At 37.2% G+C, this 25,796-nt stretch overlaps 1 protein-coding gene across 9 annotated transcripts in view; it reads left to right on the top strand.

Annotated features, from left to right (window-relative positions):
• Nucleotides 1-25,796, top strand: part of RBFOX1 (RNA binding fox-1 homolog 1) — a 536,290-nt gene that overhangs the window by 381,569 nt on the left and 128,925 nt on the right. For all 9 annotated transcript variants that reach the window (XM_075285976.1, XM_075285979.1, XM_075285974.1 and 6 more), the window contains exons 3-4: nt 17,714-17,857; nt 21,552-21,605. In XM_075285976.1, the coding sequence (XP_075142077.1) occupies nt 17,714-17,857; nt 21,552-21,605 (198 nt within the window). The remainder of the gene's footprint in view (nt 1-17,713; nt 17,858-21,551; nt 21,606-25,796) is intronic.

The raw sequence follows: 25,796 nt of genomic DNA, 5'->3' as shown, positions 1-25,796 counted from the left end.
CATTTATCCCTACCTTCACGGATACATGATATGTAATGGGACCAACACACTACATCCATAAAAGATATGGTAAAGATAAAAGTTGGCACCGATCTACGGCCTTGCCATAGAGAGGTTAGAGGTTACACCTGTGACCTAGTGTCAGAGAAGTGGAGGTCATTTAACAGATTTTGCCATAGTGCCCAACAGCTAAAATTACACCTTTGCTGCCAAGAATTTCGCTTATTTTAATATTTTTGACATTTTTTAGCACACGCATGCTTTTAAGTATGTTTTATGGCTGGTGGCTTAAGTATATGTATAAAAAGCCGGTCAATTTATCAAAATGATTGGAGTAAAAAGGCGAGGAAAGTTAAGCATATTCCTAAACAATGGTGGCTTATCCACGGCACTAAAAATTAGCTTTCAGTTTGATTAATACTGTTATATGAGGTCATAAATACTTGCAGTACAAAAGGTTAATGTAGTGTGAAGGGTTGTAAAACATGGAGAGCGGCCCGCTAGATCATGGCGAGACATTTGCTCCAGCTTTTATATGAGTGGCGATGTTTATAGTCTTTGCAAAGGGTCTGTCAACGATTAAACTATATTTGTTCATTTATTATACTATTATTTAGGGCTTTTTAACTGCATAAGTTTGGATTTCCAAGAACAGTCGTCGAAGTAATCTAAGCAAAGACTCGCAATTCAATTTCATTTCTGCTTTGTGTGGTAAACTAAATAATTGAACATTTTTCCATATTAATCCTCCCAAATAAATATTTATGAATTTCTGAAATCGGCAATGAAGAGAATTTCCACTTCTTTCTTGCATCAATTGTAATTCAAATTAAAGCGGAACTGACAATATTCTAAAAAAGAGAGTTATGAATTTCCACTTGCGGGAGGAATCGCCGGCACAAGGCAGCACAAATGACTACCCAGCTTGATTTTGGATAATCTGTTGATCTTTTGTCATAGGTCAAGTCATGAAAGCCCGGCATTGAATAGTGACCTTTTATTTCCGTGTTAAAAGTAGCTTTCTACGGTGATGAGACTTTTTTCACAGCACGAAACTGATCTGGCAAGTCCACTCAGCAGTAGGTTGTGTCAACACAACTCCTACAACAAAAGGGGCTTTACATACATGACATGAGCCAACTTCACAGGGAAAAATGATGGAGCGAGTGGTACTTGTTCGCCTTGAGCTGAAGACAGATATTGGAAGATTAAAAGAACTCCAGACAGGATTGATTTGCTAAGAAGGTGCTATTCACTTTGTTCTTGACATTTATTTTGTATGGGGAAGTAACTTTTTCCACATGTATAAATCTCTCATACTGAAATATACTGTAGTTCTCGGTGTTCAGGGCCGGTGGTGTAAGGTAAATGATAGAACCAGCATATTTAACCAGGGCTGGATTCTGCTTCTGTGACTTATAGCACTTACTGTACATTTATTTCTATTTTGTTATTGTGGATTGTTTTTTTCTTTTTAAATAATTTCTTCTATTGAAAAAGCACAACATATCTATAGAGGTGGATGTATAGTGATAAAATCCTGTATATAATATTAGCTAGAAATACAAATTATAACACTTGAAATTTACAAAATTTCTCCAAAAATAAACCCTATCCTAAAAATAAGCTCTAGCTTCATTTTATTGGGTTTTTGGAATAGGCTTGAAATATAAGCTCTATTCCAAAAATAAGCCCAAGTTATAGTCAATGTTAGGCTATGTCGCTGACCTCATGGAGACAGTGAATAAGCATACCATAGCTCCTAACTGTCCTGGACAAGTTCCCCACTATCTCTTGCCATAGCAGGGCAAAATTCACTTAACCGCTCCCAAGTCCCGCTGTAGAGTCCCTTCTCTTGCTACCAGGGTCCAACCTCAGAGTTCTGTCCCCTGGCCACCCATGTGAAAAAAAAAAATAAAAATCGGAGAAACACATCGGACATAACCTCTTTCAATATGCTCAGGGCATAAAGACATTATAGTGGGAATGAGTTTCCCACTGTGATACCCCCTTTGACCAGCAAGCAATACTTCATTTTCCATGCAGAAATATCTGGTTAGCCACAGCTTCTACTTGTCGTATCTGTACCTGCAGCCATTGGTTAAAGTCAAATTACTGTCAACCCCAACCCTTCAGAGCAGGACATACAGGAACAACTGAGCAGTGGTGCTCTAGGCTGTCCCTGTAACTCCCATAATGGAAAATGGCAGCTATGGAAATAACATAGCATGTCTTGTTTCTCTATTTCCGTTACTGTGAAGGCTTCACTATTTCCGTATGGGTCAGGGCAGGGAGCAGTTATTCCCATTTTGGCAAATTTCTACCATGACAGGCGCAAAACGTCAATCAACTTAATAACTATATTATATAAAGTAGAAGGTCTTTCAAGGCCACCTGTTTATGTTCTCCATACTTTAAGAAGAACTTATTACCTTTGCTGATGCATCGGTTTAGTAAATAAATATAATACTCCATGAAATGACATTTCTGGGCGACTGCTTCATCCCAAGTGTGAGAAGGCGTGCTATCGGAAGTCTTTCCTCCCCGCTGCGGTTAGGCTGTACAACCAACACCAGGCTAAGCGTAGATCACTCCATACAGAGAACTGAAAGATCCTGAAGTTGTGATATCTCTCCTACTATCTTCTTTACCTTTACCTTTTTATCTGTACCTACCGTCACTGTAACGACTCTATCATGGAGCTTTTTGTACTCGTATTTTGTATTTTATATTATTGGGTTATCTATGCTGCTGTAACACACTGAATTTCCCCATGAATTTACAGATACATTTCCAACTGAATGTTATAAATTTGGGTAACATTCCTATATTATCCGATAGTGTCCAATCTTTGCTGATAGCATCAGACTATGTAGAGGCACACTTATTTACGAGGGAGAAGAGTGACACCCATTTGTCAATTTAGTCAAAATGTCTACGGGGAATAACAGAGGAACGTTATACAGTAATTTAAGAAAAGCTGAAGCAGAATGGTTATTTTATGGGGAAATGTTCGTATTTACAACAAATCAATAGTGATCACACGTCCTCCTTAAGCAGCGTACCTGGACAATTCATGCCCAATTCCTCTATTAGCACATATCCACCATACAAAGGGAGTCTATGCGGCCACCTGCTGCTCCTTCAGTTAGGGATTTAGTTTCATTTGAATAGGAACATTCAATGGGGATAATCCATTGAATCAATATATTGTGAAAGTTGGAATTTATGTTTATGTAAACAGTATATCACAAAAACTGGATTTACTCCATTCTTCTTCTTGTGCATTTACAGAAAGCTCCACCTTAATGTTATATTTGTTTTATTTATATATAATCTCCATACAGGTATTATTTGCTTTATAAGTGTGTATATTCCTGGGGAAATAAAATGTGCGGCTTTGATAGATTACTCTTCACTACATAAATTTATACATTTGTTTGATTTTTTATGTTTTTTTTCTATCACACACTATGGTCGTTTTCCTGTATTCCATTCCGATTTTATTTCCTAGCATGTCCATAGATATATAAGACACTGTACACATGGTAAGTTTATTGTTTAAAACAGTCTAGCCTGTGACAAATATAAAATCTAAGCAACATAAAAGTGAAATCTGCATTACTTTGATTCAAAGCATAACAGCAGGTTACTTGTTAATTTATTGTCCTTCACATGATAGTTTTCATGTTTTTGAATGAGAACATTATGTAAAAGTGGCATAAAATAATTTGTAAGGATGGCAAATATTTCACTGTGTGACAATTGAAAATATGTTGCTAATTTAGAAACAGATGTTAAGTGCATACTTCATCAGCAGCTCTGAAACATTTCTTCTTAGTTTCTTGTTTATGTGGTAAGAATACTGAAAACTTAAGGGAGCAGGTGACTCTGCTCCGCTGCCTGGACTTTTAATCGCCCTGGTGTAATAGAGTAGAACATTTGCACTAGATATTTCTCTTACGTTCCCAATTTATATTCAGCAATACATTTAGCCAACCGTATGTGTCAAATTCCAACATGAATTTTTGCCACCAAATCTGAAATTGTAAAAAATTTTACACGCATCTTTCAATTTGACCGTACTGTACATACCTTGAGTGAACCATTATTTGCAACATGTCCTTTGTCTTTTTGGGAACAAAAATGAACAAATACAAGTAACTAGCAAAGGCATAACATGAAGGTCGTGGGTCCCAGTGCAAAATCTGTACCAGGCATCCTAACTATAATATATCATATTAGGAAAAGACACATTATGTGCCCATTACAACTCCTGTGCCCGGGTATGACTGTACCTTTTGCACCCTCTCAAGCTATACCTCTGACTCTAGGTCCAAGATATAATAAAATAAGGAAAATATGTAAATTCCAACTTTCACTATATATTGATTCAATGGATTATGCCCATTGAATGTTTTATATACATTAAGTTCAGTTCATACTATGTCTTTAATGTGCAGGCATACTGTATACCAATATGTTAGCATTACATGGATGCCGCTTATGGATGCTGCACAATGTAAGGTCTCAAAGTAAAAAAGAAGTATTCTTTTATTTTTACTAGATACCATTCTGTAGGATAGTATAGTATATTGACATGTCACAGCCAGATGGACGCCAGAGGGCTAATAAAACCCTATGGACATGTTTGTCATGTTTTTTTTAGGAGCTTTCCATTGTACCCAATAAATGTTCATCACAAGCATGATATGAACATAGCCTTAGGGTGTGTTCACATGATACACTGTTGTCTCTGTTCTTATAGTCCCGCACAAGACCAGAAAAATGGAAAACCATTCCATCCAATTATGGACAATAACAGATCTTAAGGGACCCTATTTTTTACAGTCAAGTCAGATTTTAAGGATTTTTCATTTGAGATTTCTGATGGACTCTTCACTTACCTAAGCTGTAGTGGAGGTGCCATGCCATGGGGTCATAAACTATGCCTGCTGAATAAACATAACAGAAAGAAAGATAAGGAGAACATACTTGGCATGAAAACGGCTATGACCATTACAGCAAAAACGCATTATCATTTTTTGATGATTGTTGGCATTTAAAGGGACAAACACCCTCCAAATTGATGGCGTATCCTAAAGTACGAAAAGTTTTGGTGTTCAGAAGTAAATCCATAATACGTTAAAGGTTGATGACCAAAAATAATATATAACTGAGTTATGCAAAGAAAAACTTTACTTATTAGAGATTTGCAAACCTCACCAAGACTCCAGACTATAATAAGATGGGCCAGGGAAGGTGAATAAAAATAATAATCAGTCTTCAGTTGTTTCCCAGCCTCCTGGGTGGCATGAGTGGTCTCAACAATCATGTGGGGGTGCAAAGATCTTGACGCTTGCTGCTGATGTCATCTAGGAGTCTGAAGGAGGCCAGAAAAGGCCTGAAGATGCCCATGATGGAGCAGAAGACACTGTCATGGAGCCCTGGACTAGCAGAGCATGACAATTTATTGTAATACTACTTATTATACTTTGGGGTCTGAAGAATTTCAAGAATATAACAATGACTTGAGACATTTTTGGAAATGTTCTAATAAACCGGGGTTTTTATGGACTATCTCTATCTATCTATCTACCTGTATGTATTTTTAAGAATTCCATATACTCAATATAAAGGGGTAATACTTTTTAAAAAAATATATGTCTAAATAGACTTCACTTGTTCTCATCCCTATAGAAAACGTACAGCACAGGACTAAGACTGTATTCAACATCAATGAATTAGACATATCTTTCTAACAGTATGCCTGTCCTTCATCCCCACACACTGATGCAGCTGCAATCCCAGAGACTAGCACTTGAGGACCAGATTGTAACACAGACACTATTGTAGATCAAGGGTACATGTGCAAGATGCCTTACAAGCTGTACAATCCCTTTAAGTGTATATGAACAGAGCTATGTAAATATACAAAAAAGACACATTTTCCCAAACTTTCAGAGGTCTATCAGATATAGTAGACAATCCACCGGGACATTCTAAACAGAAATGTATCTGGTGTCTGTGCTTTAGAGAAAAGAAGTAGAAAGCTGGTAATACTGGTGCCGGATGTGTGAATCTGAATTAATATGCATGATATTCCTCAGCTTTATACACATTCAATGTACTCATATTTTTCTCAGGACTCATATATATTTGTGCCCTGAACTTTTCTCGATTGCTTTTTTATCAGGTTTACAAATCAAATCAAATAGGTATATTGCAGAGCTCTGTGATATTATTTTCTCTGCTTATAGCAGAATGTATTGAATTATGCTTTGCTCCTGTAAGGCTGCTGCTATTCTCTTCACATTGAGTGAGAATGACTGTGGGGGCTGTAAATTCACTTGGCTTCCAGCATTACTGGTTAAATCAAGAGCCCTATTCAGGCTTAGAGAAGAGACAGAGCAAGTGTTCATTACACAAATCAATTTGGTCAAAAGTACAGCACAGTGGGTACTCAAGCGTTGCTCACATAATATTGTCAACTTAATCATATAATGCCTAGAAGAAATTCACATGCCTTTCTCCTTGTGAAACGGCTTGATTGGTGCATTCTGGTATCTATAAAATAGACTTTTTTGTTACATGTTCCGTATATGGAAGCAAAGAAGGTTCATTTCCAAGTTTCTATATAGGTTCAGTTTATTACAGTTATCAGGGATAAAGCTGCTAGGATACTAAAAGTATCATTTACATAAGATGTGCCCTTTCTTACCTTTCCCTTGGTTGACACATCCCAAGACGTGTGATTTTAAAAATCCACCTTTGAAAAAGCATGATTTTGTGATATTACGTCAGGAGATGTATACTGTATTTGTCTTCGTGGTTATGACGTACATTACAGCCTGTCAGGGATCTATTATGTTGCAATACTGTATTGAATTTGTATTGTGAGAATGTTAAGAGTGGACACATTAGTAGAAATCCTATAAAAAAAACTTTATATTTTATATCTGTAGTATAATATTATATTAAGAGATGCCTATTGTAGATGAAAGTGTGTTCTAGTCATGACATACATGCTATCCTTTGTTGGAACATGCTGTTGTTTCTGTTGTTTAAAGGGGTTTCCCAGACTGAAATTAATCAGGACCTATCCTAAGAATATGTCATCAATATTATATTGTGAGGCTCCAACACCTGGCACCCCCACCGATCAGCTGTTCTTAGAAGCTGATACATAGAAAATAGACAGGTAGTGGCCTGAATAGATCATTTGAATGGGACCTAAGTTGCAGTAACTCAATTCAGCCACTACACAAAGAGCAGCGCTATCTGCTTTCTCCTCCATTCTCTGTGTATCAGCTGATGACAACAGCTGATCGGAGCGGATGCCAGATGTCATACCCCTATTAATCTGGTATTAGTGACCTATGTTTAGTATAAGTCATCAATATTTATAGCCCAAAAACCCCTTTAAGTGTCTAAAGGAAAAACAAAGTGGCAAGCTACTTGACTAAAATTAAACCAGATTGTCATATATCTGACTGCCAACTGGTGACTGAATATTACAGATATAGAAGTGTTTCACTTGACATTGTACAGTGTGTTATTTTATCATAGAGGCCAACAAGAGCAATTGAAAAGATATTAAAAGAGTTAATACTTTGTGTTGCAGCGTTGCTAATTTCCAGTATCACGTTTCTACATCTGTACATGTTGTTTGCACTCCTTAGCCAACAGTCATGGAAAGTCTTTTTAATCGTCCATAAAAGGGTCTAGACGGACAACAATGTCTTACGTATAGAGTCTGTTATGTGTCTGCATGTAATATTTTACTTATCCTCCCCTAGAAGCTATGTTTCTAGAAAACACTCCATCCATAATATGTTATCTAATGGAGCATGTTGCAACTTTGTCTTGTGAATTCTCATGAAATTCGGGAGGAAAAACGCTATGTGTAAGAAGATTCACATGGATGTATGATATTGATTGATTGTAGGCTGTAGGCACCATATCACAGATCATGCACATGCGGAATACCACTTTCTACATGAGGCCTTACTGTGCTTTCATGCACTGGTATTGTTATTGATCTTGAATTTTGTAACTGTGAAATATCCAGTACAGCAGGTTAAAAGGCCCATAATGGGGCCAATAATAGCCTGGGGCATTAGAGATGGGTCAATGATGGTTTTCAAAAACATAGTTTTTCTTCTGAGCACTCTGTAATATGCTCTACAGTAAGCAAAGAGCATGACTTCCATATCTAATTCCTGATAATTACATTTCCGAGGCTCAACCCCTTGTCTAAAACATTTTTGAAATGGTCCTACAAATGTACAAAAACGTCTTGCAATTGAGAATGTTATTAAATTAACAGCACAAACGCATTTGTTATACTTGCTGTTACCCCTATAGACCTTATTGAGTTGGAAAGCAATATTCAGTAAAAAGTAAACTGAAATAACTCCTGTATTACATACAGATAGTAAATAGATAGAAATTAATTGAAAACAATTGCACCATTTTTATAGTGATGTGGCAATAGTATGAAGTATGATTTATGATGAATTGGTACTGTAAACATGTATACAGCTACTATATATGTATGTAGGGAGGTAAAAAAAAGATGTTACTGAAACTTCACCTCTTATTACCATGATTGGTTTCTTTCTGATGATGTCATCAGGACACTGTGCTTCCATAACCGCGGACATGGGGATGCTCTTATCTCTCTGTCCAGAATAAGTGACGTAACTGCCTGCTATCAGGAGGGAGGGGGAGCTGAGTGCTCCGAGTTTGTATTTCTGAGCTGTTTATCTCTCCACCCAGGACAAGTGACATAGTTCCCTGCTCTCAGGAAGGGAGGGAGGGGGAGCTGAGTTCTCGGAGCCAGCTTGTATTTCTGAGCTGTTTATCTCCCTACTCTTCCAGTTATCAGCTCTGCTAATTGAATTTTGCTGATAAGAGATCACGCAGGCATGCAAGGCCAGTGGCATAGAAGCGACTCGCCACTGGCTTTACATGTGAGCCAGCAAGTGAAACCCCGTCCACCAATTTAAGGAAAAAAAACAGGAAATGAGCAGAGTTTACAGCCTGCAAGTTGGTGACTGGGCCACTTCGGAATAACTTTTAAAGATAAGGGAGGGAGTATTATAAAATTTACAGGAAGCCTCTGACTGGGTGCTAATGTCAGGACATGATTGTTTTAGGTCTCCCTATTAGTTGCAGTCACAGTTTAGCACTTCTGGGATTTGAGGACTCCACAATTTCGATGTTTCTGCAGCCTAGGAGTGTTTGATAGATGACTGCAACCAACTACTTTTTATCCAAATTCTATTATCATGACCATAGCCAAACTTATCTCATTATTGGCACCCAAACTAGGGTCGGTTAACCCCTGTGCAATTGCTGAGGGCAGCGGAACCATAAGTATATGGCAGTCCTGCAAAGTGAAGTCTATTTATGTGAAAAAAGGGTTAAATAAACAAAATATTCATCATGGAATAAGTCTTTAAACTGGAAATGGTTTGTGAAATGTGGAAATAAAATTAAAATTCTCACAAACCGGAAATCTTTAACTTATTTACCAATTATTTCTGTAGTCAAACCTCTTCAAACACTTCATTATTTCTTTATTTATTGATTATAGAATCAGAGATGAAAGTATGATGGAACACAAAGGTAAACATTTAATTATGTAGAAGGCCTAGAAAATAAACTGTAAACCAGGTCACTGTGTTTTCCGGAGTTGAAACAGGGAGCATAAATGCGTTGTTAATTGCAAAGAGTCATGGTGTGCATGTAGACCAGTAATTTACACAGGAACTAAAGGCCATGGAAGAGCAGCTAATCATAACGAATAGAGAAGCTAATAATTAATATATGACAGCACTGGATTACACTGCCTATTTAACAAACAGAATTCACGTCAAGACATTTAAAGGAGCCCGGGTTAGGCTTATTTTAAGGGCACTGATTCTGTAAGTGCATCAGTTACTTATGGATTTGTTAATATCACAAAATAAGTATGATATTCTATAGTCTACATATGACATCTGATAAAGTATTGTGAAACCTGAAGCTAGCAGATTTCTCATGACAGTTAATTTGTAGGGGAAGGAGGGATTTCCAAAGTAGTAAAGGACGATACAAAAGCAACTTTAACATATTATAAAATGTTTCAACAACTCCCAGATTCCATGAGACTTGTAAGTGATAGTCATTTTTGTATGGTATTGATTAGAAATGAGCGAACAGTAAAATGTTCGAGATTAGATATTCGTTTTGAGTAGCCCCTCAATATTCAACTACTCGAATCGAATATCGAACCCTATTGTACTCTATGGGGGAAAATGCTCGTTTCAGGGGTAGGCAACATTCGATCAAATTATATTTACCAAGTCCACAAGTGAGGGTCGGGCTGGATCCTCCGAGAAGTCTTCTCCGTGCAGCGTCCCCACAGCATCTTCCGGCTCTGAATTCACTCTGCCAGGCATCGGGCCTGGGCAGAGCCAACTGCGCATGCCTGCACTACAAGCGGACATGTGCAGTCGGCTCTGCCCAGGCCCAATGCCTGGCAGAGTGAATTCAGAGCCGGAAAATGCAGCGGGAAAGCTGCACAGAGAAGACTTCTAAAGGTAGGAGAAGAACCAGCGTTGCTTGGCCGACTGCATAGCATTCGGCCAATCAATGCTGGTTCTGCATCGAACTTTTCCATTCGAATAGCGAGTGGTACTCGATCGAGTACGAGTATTTTGAATACCGTAGTATTCGATCGAATACCTACTCGATCGAATACTACTCACTCATCTCTAGCATTGATATATGTGATACATATTGTATGTACAGAATAAAGACAGGTATCTATGAATAGGATATACGTGGAATAAAGAGATTTTTACTTTTTATATACATATGACTTCTAAGTTGGCCAAACATTGGATTAAACTATTTGGGAATGATGGCCTATCCTTCAGATTGCCCATCAATTTCAGATTGATAGGAGGTTCCAAAGCACGACCTGTTTAAAAGGCCTGCATATATTGCCTGTGGCCACTTACTTATGTGGGCCCTTATTCAGATGCATAAGGTAAAGCTCCTGGGCCCCAATACAAAATCAGTGCCAGCTGCCCCAACAATAATATATATATATACAGTAATGGTCTCTTCATATTGACAAGAGACACCTAATAGATCTCCCAAGGCTCCTGGGCTTAGGTGCATCTACACCCATTGAGCTCCCTAAAATTATACCCCTGTCCATGTTTCTGCACTTATTAGTGATGGTTCAATATTACAACTGTATCCCAATAGTCCCAAGAAATGGATAACTGTCAATCTAATATTGATTATCCATTGTAAGACTATTAACAATAAGGATCAGCAATATTATGATCCTAGACACCCCTAGAATCATGATCTTCATTATCACCTCCACATCTTGACCCTTTGCAGTTCAACTTAGAGCAAGGTCCTCTGGTGATTTAAGTGGTGGATTTCAGTCATAATACAGATGCCAAAATAGATCCTGAAGCCAAATAGAGCCACTGATTTTGGAAGGAGTATCAGACAATTTAACCCCTTAAGGACCAGGCCATTTTTTGGTTTCGCATTTTCGTTTTTCCCTCCTCACATTTCAAGAGCCATAACTTTTTCATTTTTCAGTTCACAGAGTCACATGATAGCTTATTGTTTGCGGGACAAATTGTACTTTGTAATGGCACCATTCAATATGCTGTGCAATGTACTGGGAAGCTGGAAAAAAATTCAGAATGAGGCGCAATTGGAGAAAAAATGCATTTGCGCCATTTTCTTATGGGTTTAATTTTTACAGCATTCACTGTTTGGTACAAATGACATGTTACCTGTGTTCTACGTGTCAGTACAAACGCGGTGATACCAAATTTATATAGTATTTGAAATTTTTTGATACTTTTAAAAAAATGATAAACTTTGCAAAATAGAAAAAAAAATTTGTGTCATCATGTTCTAACACCTGTAACTTTTTCATATTTCCATGTATGGAGCTGGTTGTGGTGTCTTTTTATGCGGGACAAGATGACGTTTCTATTGATACCATTTGGGGAAAGATCCGATGGTTTGATCACTTTTTATTCACTTTTTTATAGGAGGCAAAGTGTTGAAAAAAACGCTTTTTGGCTGTTTTTATTTTTTTTGCCGCTACGCCGTTCGCAGTATGGGATAAATGTTTTAATATTCTAATAGTTCAGGCATTTTGGAAGCAGGGATACCTAATATGTTTATGTTTAATGTTCTTTAATTACTTTTATAGCTGATCTAGGGAAAGGGGGGGGATTTGAACTTTTATATTTTTTTTATTTTTTTAATACTTTTAAAAACTTTTTTTTTTCTTCTGTTACATTTATGATCAGACCCCTTAGGTACCTTGAAACCTAGGGAGTCTGATCGCTCATACTATTCACTGCAATACTACAGTATTGCAGTGAATAGGAAAATCGCAGCACTTCTATTAGACGATGCCTCTGGCATCGTCTAATAGATCTAGTGCAGAGACAAGCCTGGAAGCCTTCAATAGGCTTCCGGCTGTCATAGCAACCGATCACCGCCCTCTTGTGACGTTCAGGAGGGCGGTGATCGGCAAAACATGGCGGCGCCCATGCCGCCGGCGCCGTTTACACACTGCGGTCACGTTTGACCGCAGTGTGTAAAGGGTTAACAGCAGCGATCGGCTCGGGCACCGACCGCTGCTGTTAGTGGCAGGTCCTGGCTGTATTATACAGCCGGCATCTGCCGTGTATGGAGCGAGCTCAGCGTGTGAGCTCGCTCCATACATCCCCATGCGACCCATGGCGTACAGTTACGTCAAGGGTCGCTAAGGGGTTAAATAATTTATCCAATAAGAATGGTGAAGGATCATAGTGGGTTAAAAAGGTAAAACAAGAATTTAACAATTATGGGGCTTTCACTGGTCTCTACTTCCTGATCCAATATCTATAAAAAAGCAAATGGCTTAAAATACTTCTCCCTCCCCACAATCATCAGCTGGGGCAAGTCACTGCTGGAACAAATGATAAGCTGAATGAGCACAGCCAACATTGACTGACTGCTTAACCCATTATAACCTTTTTTTCCCCCATCCTGTCCTGATAAACAATCTCTAATGTGTGTGAAGGCAATCTGACAAAATTTTAAATTCTATTGTAGCACAAAAAATATAAAAATTGTAAAGTATAAAAGTTGCAAATGATTATTTTAACCTCAACTGCAATGGGAGCACCAGAGATAGTCAAAGTACAGATGCTTACCAATCAGATATTTATTTTGTATTTTATGGATAGTGGATTAGTACTCTTGGTAGAATAATCCCTTTAAAGCCATACTATTTTGCATCTGGAGTTAAAATATGTTACGTTACATGCATACATCATATCAGTATTTTCTTTCATGAGCCAAGCAATTTCATGAAGACTCTCTATGCTTATGCATAAGTGATTTCCTTGTCACAGTGGCTGCACGATGACTGGTTGATACTGTAGCCATAGCTCCCCAGACATTGCTCATCAATAACCTTCTAATATAAATACTTGTTTGTCTGGGTTTTTAAATTAGAAAGTTAATCTGAACAGCTCACTTCTAGATCTGTAGAGAGTCATGCAGAAAATGAGTGGACATGACCTTTTTGATGAAATGACAAATGATATGTTCCACTTCAAGTAGTACAAAATGCATTGACAGCATAATCACCAAGACACACGTAAGAAATGAGTATTCTATACAAAATAGTGGATTATTCACATACATTATTACCTACATGAGATAACACAGAGACTTATGTTAAAATATAATACAGCTCTAGAGATATTATGGGGAATGTACCTGCAAGATAATGAACATTAACTCTTTAAAAGATAGACTATTTAGCCAATTTAAAGGAAATGACAATAAAAAGTGATATACAGATGTAGCAGAGTTTAACTTGACTTAACTTCTGTGCATTCTATCACAGAACACAATGAAAGCCATTGAAACCCATTTTTTTGGTTGTGTGATTGTGTATCTCTACAGTTGGCCTGATCAAGACACAGTTTATACTTTGCTAAATTTGCTTAATCTACAATGAACCAATGGAACCTCTGATCTGCTTATATCATATAAGGGGTAAATTACGCAAATAAGTCTTCATTAAATGAATTAAAAGGTAATTTTTATGACTATCCTTCACATCAGGGTCTTACATAGTTTGTAAAACATAAGACTTTCGGACTTCATCAGCAGAAATACTGTACATAATTGTAAGTCTCCTTCCCTTATGCCAGAGGGTTCCAACAATCTCTTGAACATATAAGAGGCCATTAATATTCTACATGGCACATGATAGTTGGGGCGATCATGTAAAATGTTGGCATCAGGCCCTAGAACCACGCTTTGCACATCTAAGTTAATTATAACTGAAGAACTAATTCTACAAAAAAACGTTCAAGTAAAATTCTTGACAAAAATAAGAAATTGCATTAATAGTTGTTTATTTGCACATTATCAAGGACAGTAAAATAAGATGAAATGTAAAATTGAATATAGAGGCTGAATTATAGAGAGGTGAAAACTTCAGACATAAGGCCGGGGTACAGTTATGGAAAATCCTGCTTCCAGTGAAACTCTTCTAGGGCTCCATGCACATGGCTGCAAATTTAGCATGGACCCATACATTTCAATGACTCCATACACATAGCTATAGTTTTTGCGGCTGTGTGTCCAGGCGGCATTTAAGAGCCGAAAATACTGGAGCAGGCCCTATACTTTTTTTTTTTTAAATGTAGATTGTGAGCCCCACAATGTACATTTTTCCCTTTCAGTATGTCTTTGGAGTATGGGAGGAAATCCACGCAAACAAAGGGAGAACATACAAACTACTTGCAGATGATGTATCTGCCAGAACTCCCACACTCCAGTTAGCAATGCTAACCACTGAGCCACAGTTTTGCCCCAAGCAAACCCTATATTTGTCCGCATTTGAGGCTCGGTCCATTCAATAAAATGGATGGGTCAGTCAAAAATACAGATGACAAGTGGATGCCAATCTGGGTGTCTGACCCACTTACTGAACACGGTCATGTGTATGAAGCCCTAGGCTTTAGTCAAACTTTAGGCTGTTGGGCTGTGTAAGTGACATTTATATAGATAAGTCCTACTCCCTATTGTTCTTTTTTTATTATTATTATCTTTGCTTCAGTACAGTGGCTTTCAGGTTAAAGTGGTGGGGTTTGTAACAGGACATAGGGTCATATTTATTATCTTCTTATACCAGTTTTTGACTTAAAAAAATTGAAACTCAGGTTTTATGACGTGTTTTTGTGAAGGATTTTATGGTGTTTTTTTTTTTTTTTTAAATGTAGATTGTGAGCCCCACATAGAGCTCACAATGTACATTTTTTCCCTATCAGTATGTCTTTGGAATATGGGATGGAAATCCATGCAAACACGGGGAGAACATACAAACTCCTTGCAGATGGATTTATGCCCTTGGCAGGATTTGAACACCAGGACTCCAGTGCTGCAATGCTAACCACTGAGCCACTGTGTGGCCCTTACAACTGGTGTTTTTATGCCATCCTTGCCACTTTCTGGAAAGGAGCCAGACAGGGGAGGGGCCATCAGAGATCAGAGATTTCCTCATAAATTAGGCACAATCACCAGTCTCCACCAGAGCAAATTCCCCTATGGGATTATACGTCATTTTTTAACTGAGAACTCTTACTAAATATTATTTTTATTAGAATGCAGCTTAAAAATCTAATTTTGGTTGTGAAACCAACTGGTAAATGTTAACAAAGATTAATAACCTGCGGAAAGTTTGCATTGTAATGATATCAGATCGGAGTTACCGTTACCTTAAATGTGGATGCACATGATACAACAAAATAGATATTGTCTGATGCTGGCAGCGTCTCAATAGTAAAACTTGTTACTGTGTGTAATTTTATAATTGTGTAATTTAGCACTTATGTAAATGCTCCTAATCTTTTAGAAAGATAGATCAGGCTTCTTATGAAACTGCACATAATCTCACAAATGGATTACTGCCAAATTGAAAGATGGTAGAGAAATTGTTATAAATTATTATTGAAATGAATGTAGCTGTTGTACTTACAGTATGGATAGCCAGTGTCAAGTACTTTATGTCTATTTTTATAATATACTCTTTTTTTTTTTTTTTGCTAAATTTAATGGATTTAATTTACAAGAAGAATTTAAGTATAAGTGATAATTGATCAGACTCTAAAAGTGTATTAAGAATAAAACTAAGGCAGCAAATTCTAAAACAAAACTTGCAACTCCAATTAAGAATATGTGAAAACTTAATAGAAAATTTCACTGTAAAAAAATGTCAAACAAGTGATATTGTGGTTGTACAAAGTCTAGAGCAGCCATTTTCAAACTGTGGGCCATGACCTCTTTCACAGGGGCCGACTAAGACCATCAGAAAACACATATGTCCGATGGTCTTAGGAACTGAGACACCACTCCTCTATCCAGGTCCGGCGTGGGGGGGGGGGGGCAAATTCGGGCCCCCCTTCCCCAAAGGGATCTGGAGTATCAGGTTTTTGCCAAGGGGCACAGTTTATCTAATGTGGGTCTGCCTACATGTAGATACTTCCACAAAGGAGTATCGGACGTGATGCCAACATCGCGCCAACTCCATCACATACACCCTATAAAATTACAGGTGTATGTGACAGGGTTGGTGCCATAATGTAGAGAGCCTCTATTGTGTTTAAAGCAGCTACTGTGCTGAAAGCAGCAGTACTGCAGGATAAAAAAAATTATGGTTGGGTCTCCACAACATGAGGAACTGTGTTAGTGGGTCATGACATTAGTAAGGTTGAGAAACACTGGTCTACAGTATGGAAGCTAACTATGAAGCCTCTAATGTGGTTCTTAGCTTGGTGCCAACTACCTATCATGTGATTCTTACACTTATTAGTATCTGCAATGGCATTCACCTAGGGAACTCCAAGTTGTGAACTAAGAATCACCAGTCATTGATTGAACAAAATCTGAACCTGGGCCAAATAAAACCAGCCATTTTATTGGGGCTCATATCTCCAAAAGAAAAATGTCTTATTTTGACCATAGAATTACCAAAGAGACTAAATTCTCTGTAAAGACAATTGTCCTATGAAGAAATAACATATTGATGGACTTATAAATGCTGTAGGAAATTGATAATATACCATTCAACATCCTCTGATAGCAAATTAAGTACATAGGAATGGGATTTAGACTTGTAGCAACAGGTTGTGTTTAGAGTAGCTTTATTTATGGGAAGTTGATCTATTTTGAGGAGTTGGAATTTTTGTAGCAACAGGTTCTCCACTTGATGGGTGAGAACAGTGAGAATGGAGGGTGCAAAGTCAGACAAAATACTAGTTACACTATTCTGATTCAAAATATAAAAAAGTTACAAAAATACATGTATACACATACACATTACATGAAATTCGATTAGCTACAGGTTCCTTGATCTGGTGGCATTTCTAACACACAAACAGCCTTGAACTGGTTGAATCCCAGTCTTAAGGGGGACACTGGGGAAACATTAGTTATGGCCTAGCAGAGTTCATAAGTAACCCAAGAATCGTAACATATACTTTTTGAAAAATGAAATCTTTACCTACATTTTAGTTGACCTATCTTATATCTACACATTTGACTAATATGTCTACTAATAATAGAATATATAATTTAATAATTGCTTCCATTATATGTTTTTACATTACAGCAAACAGATGAGTCCGCACAGACTGATGGACAACAACAGACACAGTCTTCTGAAAACACAGAAAACAAAACACAGCCGAAGAGACTCCATGTTTCAAATATTCCTTTCAGATTTAGAGATCCAGACCTTAGACAAATGTTTGGGGTAAGTAAAAAAAAAAATCAAGGTATTGACATCAATGTTTTCATTGACAATCATAAACGTGAGACTAAAAATGTCTTTATTGATCAAGTAATCACGCCATATCATCAACCTGGTACTATAATGAAAAAGAGCATCAACTAGAGTATGGAGAAATACCGCCTGTAAGGCCAGCTTCACCACTCTAGACAATCGTGGCCTATTACTTTACTTTGTTGTTACTTCAATCAGCATTTAAAGCAGGAAAAGTAAATCAATGTGTCCCCTCGCGAGATCATACTACTTCAAGATTCATCAAGAAGCAGCCCATACATAGCCTTTAACTTGTTAGTGTAGAGGTGATGTATTATAGCGGTTGACTGATGGAATTTTACACGTGCACATAAGGTTGACAACTACTTCTAAATCAATTCTTGAAGATTTCATTAGCTACAAGATTAAATCTCCTGGATGTCCTAGAAAATCCAGCTATGTGCTATCTAGATTTAATTCCAATAGACTCCAAGTCAGTTCAGAAAAGCTTAGGATAATTGTAAAGGCTTGACAATCCCTTCACATTTCAGGCTTATAAGGTTACTTCTCAATTGCCAATTTTCGAGTTTATTTAAGATAATTAAAAAGGGGTGTTGTCTGGTGTTTGAAAGAGTTGGTGGAAAGATACAAACATTTATTTCCTAATGGCTAAGTCTATCCTTTATCTTTGGGGCATTCTCCACTAAGTTTTCATGTTATTACCATGAGGTGTAAATTTAGCTTTTTTGTGTTGAGAAGTGGTGCTTTGGTACATGTTTTGTCAGAGGACTAACTTGAAGCTCCTGCGCCCCAACGCACAATTTATAATGAGCCCCTACCTACCTTGTGCCATGTAGAATAGTCTTATACTTTATGTTGTAGAGAGACCTTCAGAACCCTCTCCATGTCCAAAGCCTGGTAGGAACAGCTACCGTTGCACCCCCTATAGCTACACCCCTGTATCTTGTTTAGTAATCTCAAGGATATTCGCATTATTTTTTAAACTCTAATTCAATTATATGCTTTATTTATCCAATATAAGTATTTATTCTTTGGGGTCACTTGGTCGTTAAGATTTTTTTAAATTAATATTTGTTTCCGGAAAAAAAATCTAAGAAAATAATTGATGGATTCTAATAAATCCAACCAACTAGTCCAAATAATCCTGCGTAACCTGAAAAAGCAGACAAAAAAATACAGCAGAACGAAAAATATAAAAACTTATTGTCTATTACAACCATCTTCTGTCTTCTTCAGTAACTACATAGAAGCCAGAGTCCAGGTTTGTATAGTGGCACATGTGACCTGAAGATGAAATAATTATTTATAGGTATTCCCTGTTATCTCACCTGATAGGTCCTTTGTAGGGATGAGCAAACCAGTTCATAACAAACCAGGTTAGGGCGAGTTCACATCTGTGCCCCAGTCTCCACTTTTAGGTTTCCGTCTTCTGCCGACAGGAGATGGAAACCAGGCAGACAGTGTCCACCCATGAGCGCCTGTGAGCGTTTTGTGGTCTCCAAAACCAGTTTTTTTTAACCGGACACAAAGTCCTGCATGTCCGACTTTTTGTCCGGTAAAAAAACAACGGTTTCGCCGCAGAGACCACAAAATGCTCACAAGCACTCATGGGCGGACAAACCCTTTCAAATGAATGGATTTGAAAAATGACTGCTGGTTTCTGTCTCCTGTCTAGTTTCTTGGGCAGAAGATGGAAACCTAAAAGCGGAGACCGGGGCGCAGGTGTGAACCCACCCTTAGTCACAAATTTTCCAAAAATTTCAGACACCATGGAGGGGTGAGGGAATCAGTATTAGTTGTTTTTATTTTTTCCCCACCCCTGAAGAGACAACAGAGAATAATAATAGAACTTCTGCTTTGGACTTTTGGGTGAACCAGCTAAGTAAGGTTAGTTGTACATTTGCGCCTGCTCTTGGGGGACCCAAACGACAGAGAGCCCATCAGCTAAGACTGACTATTATGGGGTCTTCTGGGTTTCTGACGGTTTTAGACTGAAACTGCCAGAGAGAAAAGTCCTCCCTTCAAGATTTTTCTCTCTGCTGATTTTTGGTGGAATCTGCGACAAAGTCTTGTACGTAGACTTCTACGTAGATGTGAATGATGCCTAAGGGTATAAGCTATCATATGTAAAAAATCTTTGGACACCCACAGATCTAGCATCACAAAGTGGATGTGATCCTTCCTGATTTTATCTTTTTTTTTGCTTTCAAAGACAATAGTACCATGAAGATCTCCTTGTATGACTGTAGAGTAGACAGCTCCCAATGCATATCAATGTTACAATGAATGACAAAATCATTATTTCTAAATGTACCTTTGTTCCGGCTAATTCCTTGCTCTGTTTTTTTGGAATGTATGTTCTTATAAATAGCTTTTGACAGTATGCCAGGATTGATCATTTTTCATTATACTATTCAGTGTTATGTTATTCTGCAATTCTGCAAAAATAATGAAAATATGAAATGTTCATCAGAGGCATAAAAGGTGCACAAGTATAATACTCAAAAAAGGATATGAAAAAAACCCGTCACCTCCAGATTTTATGCCACCCTTTCCACTTTCCTGAATCAGATTTTTTTTAAAGATTTGCACAAATGGTTCCTAAAATCTACCCCAGCAAGGAGCTGATGTAAATTTTAGTACAGATGCCGCAACATAATGACCATGAATTGTCCGCCAGGCAGACCATTATCAAGCCCTACGTGGAAACTTGTGGTCTTGATAAATCTACCCTATAGTGTATTTTCAAACAGTTGTATTAAAACGCGTGGTGTAATAGCCTAGAATTTTAATATTGTTGTAGCAACCAAATTTTAACCAAATATATAGTCAAAGAACAGATGCAATGTAATTACTGTGAAACGAAAATCAACCTAGAAACTAAAAAACTAATAAAACATTTATTTTAGTTTATATCTTTTCTGATTGCTTTTGCTGGAAATTACGTACATGTGTAGACATGGTCACCTCATCTTTAAGTGAAAGAAGAAAAAATCCTGATTCATAGTTGGTTAGTTGCTTATGTTACTATCCTTAACTTACCTATCCCTGTGAAAAATAATTTGTAATCACTTCCTGCTGAGAACTCAGACCCATTTAGACTAATGATAGCACAATAATTAGTTTGTTGAAAAGGAACACATCTAAACTTACTGCACTGATGACTAAATAATGTCTTTTGGTAATAAGGTCATTTGCCAAGGGATGTGAAAACTACAAGCTATTTTCTTGCAGTCAAAATAACAATAACAGATTACAGATTTTAGCATCTAAATTTTTTTTTATGAAAGTGTCAACCTTTTCATTGATCATTTTGTTATAAGCATGCTGCATAGTGTGTCTATAACTATGCTGAGCAAGTACAGTTCTTTAGTTATTTGGAATGTCACAATTTGTGAAAGTAGTTGTATATTTTTGTATGGATTATCTAAGCATCTGCATATCAGTTTCTTAATAGACTAGAAACCAGAGCTCAGCGAACTAGCTCATACTAATTTTGATTGGTAACAAATTTTTCCCAAAAATTTTAAAAAATTGGGTTTAGCCGAACCCAAAATGTTTGAGGTTTGCATCACACAAATTATTATTATACAAACAAACAAAAAATATGTATTTATTTTGGATATTATTTATATATGTTATTATATTTTTTTGTCTCCCGCAGCAATTCGGTAAAATCTTAGACGTTGAAATAATTTTTAATGAGCGGGGATCAAAGGTAAGCTGTTTGTTTGTTCCTGTTTTTTTTTTTTTTATAAGTACTGATTCATTATTTACAGTTTAGTTATTTAAATTTAAAGGGGTTCTCTGATCGCACAGAATTGGTTGATCGGTAGGCGTTAGAGTCTTGGCACCCCAACAATCAGCTGTTTCACGTCGCCAGGGTCCGTCCGCAGGCACAACATTCTTTTTATTGCTTAGTAAGAACATTCTGGTACATTTAGTCCCATTCAAGTAAATAGGACTGAGCTGCAATACAGTAATTACATGAAACACAGAATTATGTTGTAGGGGTCTGAGTTTATAATGAAGAGTCAGTGGCCCTCGCTTTATTTTTAATATGTATTAATCTTTTGGATACAAAACGTACCCCAACAGTTAACCTATTCTGGAGTCAAAATACAATATATAATCTACAGTATCTCTATCTATCTATCTATCTATCTATCTATCTATCTATCTATCTCCTATCTATCTATCATCTATCTATCTATCTATCTATCAATCAATCTATCTTATATTTGTCTATAGTATATCATTAGATATTGTATAATGGTCCCCGGTAGAAGAAATAAAATTGTCTATACATATATGTGTACATCATCTAAGTCAATGTTCAGTAATGTACAAAGCCTTGAAAAATAAAGAAAGTCTATAGTACTCATACCACAGAATATGTTGAAACAATATAAAGTGGTTTGCCATTTTTTGATAAATATGCAGTATCTAATTTTCAGATATTGCATAAACCTCCTTGAAGTAGCATGTGAAACTCTAAAACTGGCACATGCACTAAAGTCCTATCGCTTCCCATATGTCCATGTGTAAACAAAGGACATGGCAGCCCCCTCATTGAGAGCTCCCAATGTGACAGTCGTAACGATTTACCCACATGACTAATTACCCAGCTGCCCCGGCTATGTTAGTGGTACTTGAATCCGTGATTTTAGAACTGGCACAGAAGAAGCACAGGACATACATCTTTCAGTACCACTATCTTGGGAACTATGAATGCACCTCCAATGTTTAAACAGGGAACATTGTAAGCAAGGGGGCCTCATCATTCATGCTGAGTTAAAAAAAAAAAAAACATTTTAGAGCTTTTCATCTCAATGCACATGGTTTATACCATTTCTGAAATTTTTAAGAAAGTGGTCAACCCCAATAATTCTAATATGCTATAACATTGGCACATGACCTAGAGGCGTCACGTTGTATCTCTGAACAATGGTGTTAGTTTACACTCTTCAATAACTAGACAATTAAACATTAGAATGTCATAAACTTCTAGTTTGCTGTCTACAATTTGTAAGCATTTTCAGAATATTTGTTTGGTGTGTAAAATATGCAGTATTAGTAGATAAGAGGTTATGGACTGTGAGCTTAAAATAGAATTACTGCTTTCTTTATGGAGATAATCAAGGGTTTTACATTTTTTCCCTTATCCCCTAGTGATAATTACATTTCTCATCACAGAAAATGAGTTTATGTTTGTGGAATAAAAAAAGGGAAAAAAAATAACATTTGCTGGAATAGGTATTTTCCTGTTATTGAAGTGAAAGTTGGTAATATAATCTAATATGCTCTCAAGCAATTACCCTGTGTATTGCTCCAATTTACTCTGGTGCAGGGTTTTTCTATCAAGAAAAAGAATCTCTTTACTCCAAGCCTTTGAATACATAATGTGATTTGTATATATTTTTGTTACTGATAAATGTTATACTCTAGCTATTCTGAGCAAATTATTTTCCCATAGTTGTGTGGAAGAGACCCGAGGAAGAGAATTTTGCAATGGTCCTTGTGACGAATAAAATTCAGTCTTGTATATACTGTATGTCATATATATAAATACCTTGGGTGCCTTTATTGAAATAGCTGGTATTGCTCTAGTAGACCAGTTTCTGTTTTCACTGCAATCTTGGATGGTTGCATAAGAAATGTTCCATTGCATAAAGAGTAATAGAAAGCTAGTAATAATAATAGAACGCTAAAGATAACTGCACAAATAACGTTTAGCAATGGTAGTTGTTTGGTCTCCATTCAGAAAATGGAGAAAATTTAGAATTGTTTTATATCTTTAATTTTTGTTGATTTGTAGCTACATTGTGATGAGCATACAGTGGCTGTCAGGAAGTATTTATATATTAAAGAGGACCTTTCAAGTTTTCAGGCACATGTGGTTTTATATACCACTAGATGAATTCAGCACACTGTCGGCTTATCCGTTATGTGACCCAATGGAAGAGATATTGGTGCCATTACCAAAAGCTCTTCACTGTCAGAAGGGCATTACTGACAGTCTAACTGAGAAAGCCCATCCTTTAATGTACTGTGTGTAGTGCTATGAGGGCGCTTTCCTTATAACTCAGCTATGACACTGAGCAGTGAGGACCCCCCCAGTACTAGTCTATGAATGAGTACTGTCAGGAGGAGGGGGGCGTCATGGCTGGGTGGTAAGGAACACCCCTCTAACAGTATAGCACTATACGCAGTACTGTCAGGAGGGGCGTACCCAGTAAGACTGTCAGGAATGCCCTTCTGACAGTGAAGAGCTATCGGTAACTGCACCGATATCTCTTCCCCAGGGCACATAATGGAAAAGCTGATAGTGCACTGAATTCAGCGCACTGTCGACTTTCTAACAGTATTAAAACCACATGTGCCGGAAGACATGAAAGGTCCTCTTTCAAAGTGAACAAGGGGTAGGGCCAAGTCTTTGGATCTCATTAGCTTAAGATGTTGTTATCTTTCTTTCTTTCTTTCTTTCTTTCTTTCTTTCTTTCTTTCTTTCTTTCTTTCTTTCTTTCTTTCTTTCTTTTTTATCTACTTTATAAATCCATATAAATGTTCATTGCACTATTTCTGTGCCAAAACACTTTTTTCGGAATTAGCCCATGTCATACAAAGTAAACGAACAAATGTTTGTTAAACATTTGTGTGATGACTTTTACATCTCTAGCTATCTATGCTTCCAGTATATCAGAATTTCCGACAATGAACATACATATACAGATATTATAAAATGCTTACTTTTCAGTTAGTCAACCTCCTTGAAACTATTTTGATACATCTACATGCATAGACACATATAGGAAGGTTCACATATTTTAAGAGGTTATCCAACATCTGAAAGAAAAATGGCAAATACTATAAAATAAAGATAACTACTTACCCCTTCAATCCCAGCCGATCCAGCACATACTCTCCTCTGATTGGCTGCAGCAGTCATGTGCTGTGCGCTTGTAAATCAGCTGACTACTGTGCTGAATCCAAGGAACATTGAAGAGGTCAGTAGATTTTTTTTAAAATTTTATAACATTTCACACTGATTTGTCAGATTACCAGTTTAGGATAAGGTCATAGGTTAAGTAAATGGAGTGTTGCAGAAATGCAGCTGAAGAGAACATTGTGTTTTACAGCACCAGCAAAGTGAACAAGGAAACACTGCATTTCCTAAAACTCAGCATGTTATTTTTTTCTACAAAAAATAGTTCTTTTTTCCCCCCATAAACTTAAGTAAGGCAGGGCATGAATAAATAAAAACACAGTGAAAAACGTGAAAGTGAAAAATGCTAATTTTTTGCATCAATTATTTTACTGATACATTTTTTAGCTATGTTTTTGCAGTTTGGTACCTTCACCTTAAGGCCAAGGCCCCACGAGCCGGAAACACAGCGCTAGAGCGCTGCGTGAACAACTGTGGCGTCAACGCATCGTGGTTCTTCCCACAGTGCTTTGAACTGAAAGTTCATGGAGTTTAGGGGTAACACGGTGGCTCAGTGGTTAGAACTGCAGTCTTGCAGCACTGGAGTCCTGGGTTTGAATCCCCGCCAGGAACAACATCTGCAAGGAGTTTGTATGTTCTCACTGTGTTTGCGTAGATTTCCTCCCATTCTACAAAGACATACTGATGGGAAAAAAAATGTACATTGTGATCTCTATATGGGGCTCACAATCTACATAAAAAGAAAGAAAGCTCACTGAATTTTTCTCCATGGACATTCTGTTACCATTATATCTATGGGCAAGCCACCAGCATTTCCGTAGCTATAATTGACATGTTGTGATTTTCAAAATCGCAACAGTTTTGGTATCGCAGCGTGTCCGCCCTGCAATTTTTTCCGCAAAGTGGGCAAGGGATTCCCATGAATCCCATCCACTTTGCAAGTACTGTTAAATCCTGCGATTT

This window comes from Leptodactylus fuscus, chromosome 8 (genome assembly GCF_031893055.1).
Source record: "Leptodactylus fuscus isolate aLepFus1 chromosome 8, aLepFus1.hap2, whole genome shotgun sequence".
Classification (NCBI taxonomy): Eukaryota; Metazoa; Chordata; class Amphibia; order Anura; family Leptodactylidae; genus Leptodactylus; species Leptodactylus fuscus.
The sequence above is the reverse complement of the archived record's forward strand: the minus strand, read 5'-3'. Positions and strand labels throughout refer to the sequence as shown.